General features: G+C 62.6%; 1 protein-coding gene across 1 annotated transcript in view; it reads left to right on the forward strand.

The window, feature by feature from the left end:
• The window catches only part of TACC2 (transforming acidic coiled-coil containing protein 2), a 35,787-nt gene that overhangs the window by 16,096 nt on the left and 16,444 nt on the right, over positions 1-3,247 (forward strand). The window contains exons 5-7 of the mRNA XM_015560160.1: positions 131-274; positions 925-1,001; positions 1,816-1,859. Of these exons, the coding sequence (XP_015415646.1) occupies positions 131-274; positions 925-1,001; positions 1,816-1,859 (265 nt within the window). The remainder of the gene's footprint in view (positions 1-130; positions 275-924; positions 1,002-1,815; positions 1,860-3,247) is intronic.

Raw genomic sequence — 3,247 nt, forward strand, 5'->3', positions numbered from 1 at the left:
GGCCTTAGCGCCTCCTCCTCCGTGGGACGGTCTCTGTTTCGAAACCACCCAACGGGCCTTCGTGACGGATGAACGCAACCCCATCCCAGGATTGACGTGAGCTTTTTTTTTAATTAAAAACCGTCCGCAGAGAGAAGCCGCTCACCCAGCCGATGTCTCCATCTCCAAGTCAGCCCTGTACTCCCGCATCGGGGCCGCGGAGGCCGAGAAGCCCCCCGGCCTCCTGTTCCAGCCACCGGACCTCGACGCCGCGCTGCAGGTCGCCCGGGCAGAGGTACGTGGCGGGCGGCAGGCCAGGCCAGGCTGGGGCCCTGCGTCCGCCCCGTGTCAGTAAACACGGGCCCTCGCCCGCCTCTGGACCCCTACTTTCCCTCTGACCACCGCAGGCACAGGAGGCCAGACTGTGGGTTTGATCTTCTTGATGCGATTGTTTCTCTTTTTTCAAATAGATTTTTATTGACGTCAGAGAGGAAGGGAGAGGGAGAGACACATCCATGATGAGAGAGAATCATGGACCACCTGCCTCCTGCACACCCCCCACTGGGGATCGAGCCCGCAACCCGGGCCTGTGCCCTGACCAGGAATCGAAGCGTGACCTCCCGGTTCCCAGGTCGACACTCAACCCCTGAGCCTCGCCGGCCGGTTCCACCCGGTTGTTTAATGAGCCTTTGTGGTCGTTTGATTTATAACGAAAAGCGCCGCCCTCTGGTGGCTCCCAGTGGGCGTGGTGAAGGCCGGCGTCTGGCCTCCTCCTGCCTCGTGCACCGGGGACACTCGGGAAACAGTTACTGGACGTAGGACATCTTCGTTCCACGGTGATTCGCTGGGTCCTGTCCCGTCCGGGAGCTGCTCGGGTCTGGACGCTCTCACGGGGGCCCAGCGTTGTCACGGTTCCGACGCATGTCCTCTTCTCTCCGGTGCTAGGTCCTCGCCAAGGAGAGAGAGGTCTCCGAGTGGAAGGAGAAGTACGAGGAGAGCCGGCGCGAGGTCATGGAGATGAGGTCAGTGCGGCCCCCGGACAGGGTCCTCCTCTGTCCCAGGTTCAGAGTCCACCGTGTGCGCCCGGTCTCACTCGGATTGGAGTAGCACGGACAGGTGGTGACCGGTGCGATCACACGCCCACAGTGAGAGCTCTCCTCCCCCTCGCGGCCTCCAGCTCCACGACCCGCAGGCAGCCGGCACTGTGTCCAGGGAATCCTTCCAAGCACTTTCCATTTCTCACGGCAAACGTGCCAGTGATCTGCGGAATGGGCGGCCCCTGGCACTGTTGTGACTTAGCGTGTCCTGGATAGATTCAGATAAAACGGCTGGAGCTCCGAGGAGAAATCAGGGAGGGCTGCTGGAGGAGGCGGCGTTCGCCCTGGGCCTCGGGGAACAGAGAGGCTGGGAGGTGGGAGTAGGAAGGGAAACGCACAGCACAGCGAGGCACGGGGTGAGGCAGCCCGAGGGAGCCTTCTGTTCTCACCGGGCCGCTGTGCGGTGAGCTGGCGTGGAAGGCGGTCAGATGGGGGAGGAGCCGGGCAGGCGGGTGAGGCCCTGGTGGTCAGGCTAAAGGGAGGCCTTTAGGTTCTCAGTGGGTGGTGGGAGGCCTGGAAGGCTTTGCACAGGGCATGGTGTGAGCTGCCTCAGGCAAGAGGAAAAGAGCCCGTGGGTGTGTGAGGCGAGGGCAGCAGTTGGAGGTGGCCCGAGACGGGTGAGCCCAGACCTGTCCTCCGGCCCTTGGTCCGGCTGCCGATGTCCAGCACGCGGCCCCGTGTGAAATAACCCGCTCTGTGCTGTTGTCACGGTTCCGACGCGTGTCCACTTCTCTCGCAGGAAGATCGTGGCCGAGTACGAGAAGACCATCGCGCAGATGATAGGTGGGTGTCCTGCCCGGGGGCTCTCCTGGTCTCCTCAGTCGGGCATCCCTGGCTCTGCCCCGGCCGAGGGCCTGGGGCCTCCTGGACACACCTGCCGGAGGCCCCTCACCCTTACGCAGGCCCGTGGGTGCCGTGGCGTCACCTCGATGGCCATCGCGGGACCGGCCCCGACGGCCCACCTCCTGGGTTGGTTCCTGGGATGTTTGGGCTTTTGCTCCTGGGAGAGACGAGGAATCCAGTCTACACCCCGAGCTCGCTTAGCCTCACCCGGGGCCTGGCGAGGCTGGGGGAGCTGTGGCCGCCTGCCCATGGCTTCCCTCCTGATGTGGGCGCCTGGTATCTGACCAACCCCAGGGCATCCCAGCACAGCCTCCCGGCAGCCAGCGCCCTGGGCCGCCTCGGCCTGCGGGGAGCCAGGCCCCGGGGTGAGCTGCACCCGGCTGGTCTCTGTCTTCGTTAACGAGGGGAGGTCCAAGCCCAGTGTCTACACGAATGGTCACTTCTCGAGGGGGTCATTTTTTGTTTGTTTATTTATTGGCTTAGGTCCATGTTACCAGTTTTTTAAAAAATCTTTCCCACCCTGGCCGGTGGTTCAGTGGTTACAGCATCCGTCCCCCCGCCCCCACACACCACCCCCAAAAGGTCTCGGGTTTGATTCCCAGTCAAGGGCACAGACCTCCGTTGCAGGCTCGATCCCCAGCCCGGTCGGGGCACGTGTGGGAGGCCACCAATGAATGTGTCTCTCACATCGATGTTTCTCTGTCTCTCCTCCTCCCTTCACTCTCTTACAAAACCAATCGAAAAACATCCTTGGGTGAGGAGTCACAAATCGTAAAAACCTTCTCCTCCTGCGGACGTGGGGTGACCCGCTCCCCGCCCACCACCGTCCCTGTCCACACGGACCCTGACCTCTCCCTCAGCGTCTGGGTGTCACACACGCCGCACCCCGCGCCTTCCCGGGGTCATGGTCAGAGGAGCTGGGGCGATGGCCAGGCTGACGGGTGCGTTCCAGTCGAAGGAGCTGTGGTTTGGGTTTATTGCAGGAAAGGCCGTTTCCTCACCTGGAGGCGCCCCACGGGTCATGCCTTCTTCTGCTCTTGGGGTGACGTGGAAGCCAGTGTTGAGCTGGGGGGGAGGCCGCTCAGCCATCTTTGATTGCTTAGCTGTTTGTTGTTGTTTTTAAATTGACTTAAAGAGAGAGAAGGGAGAGGGAGAGAGAGAAACATCACTGATGAGAGAATCATGGGTCGGCCGCCTCCTGCGCGCCCCTGACTGGGATGGAGCTGGCGACCCGGCTGTGCCCTGATCGGGAATCGAACCGTTAACCCTTCGCTGCACAGGCGGCACCCCCCATTCGAGCCCCAGCGTCCTCCTGGGCACCATCGTCG

Source organism: Myotis davidii, unplaced genomic scaffold, assembly GCF_000327345.1.
Source record: "Myotis davidii unplaced genomic scaffold, ASM32734v1 scaffold1055, whole genome shotgun sequence".
Classification (NCBI taxonomy): Eukaryota; Metazoa; Chordata; class Mammalia; order Chiroptera; family Vespertilionidae; genus Myotis; species Myotis davidii.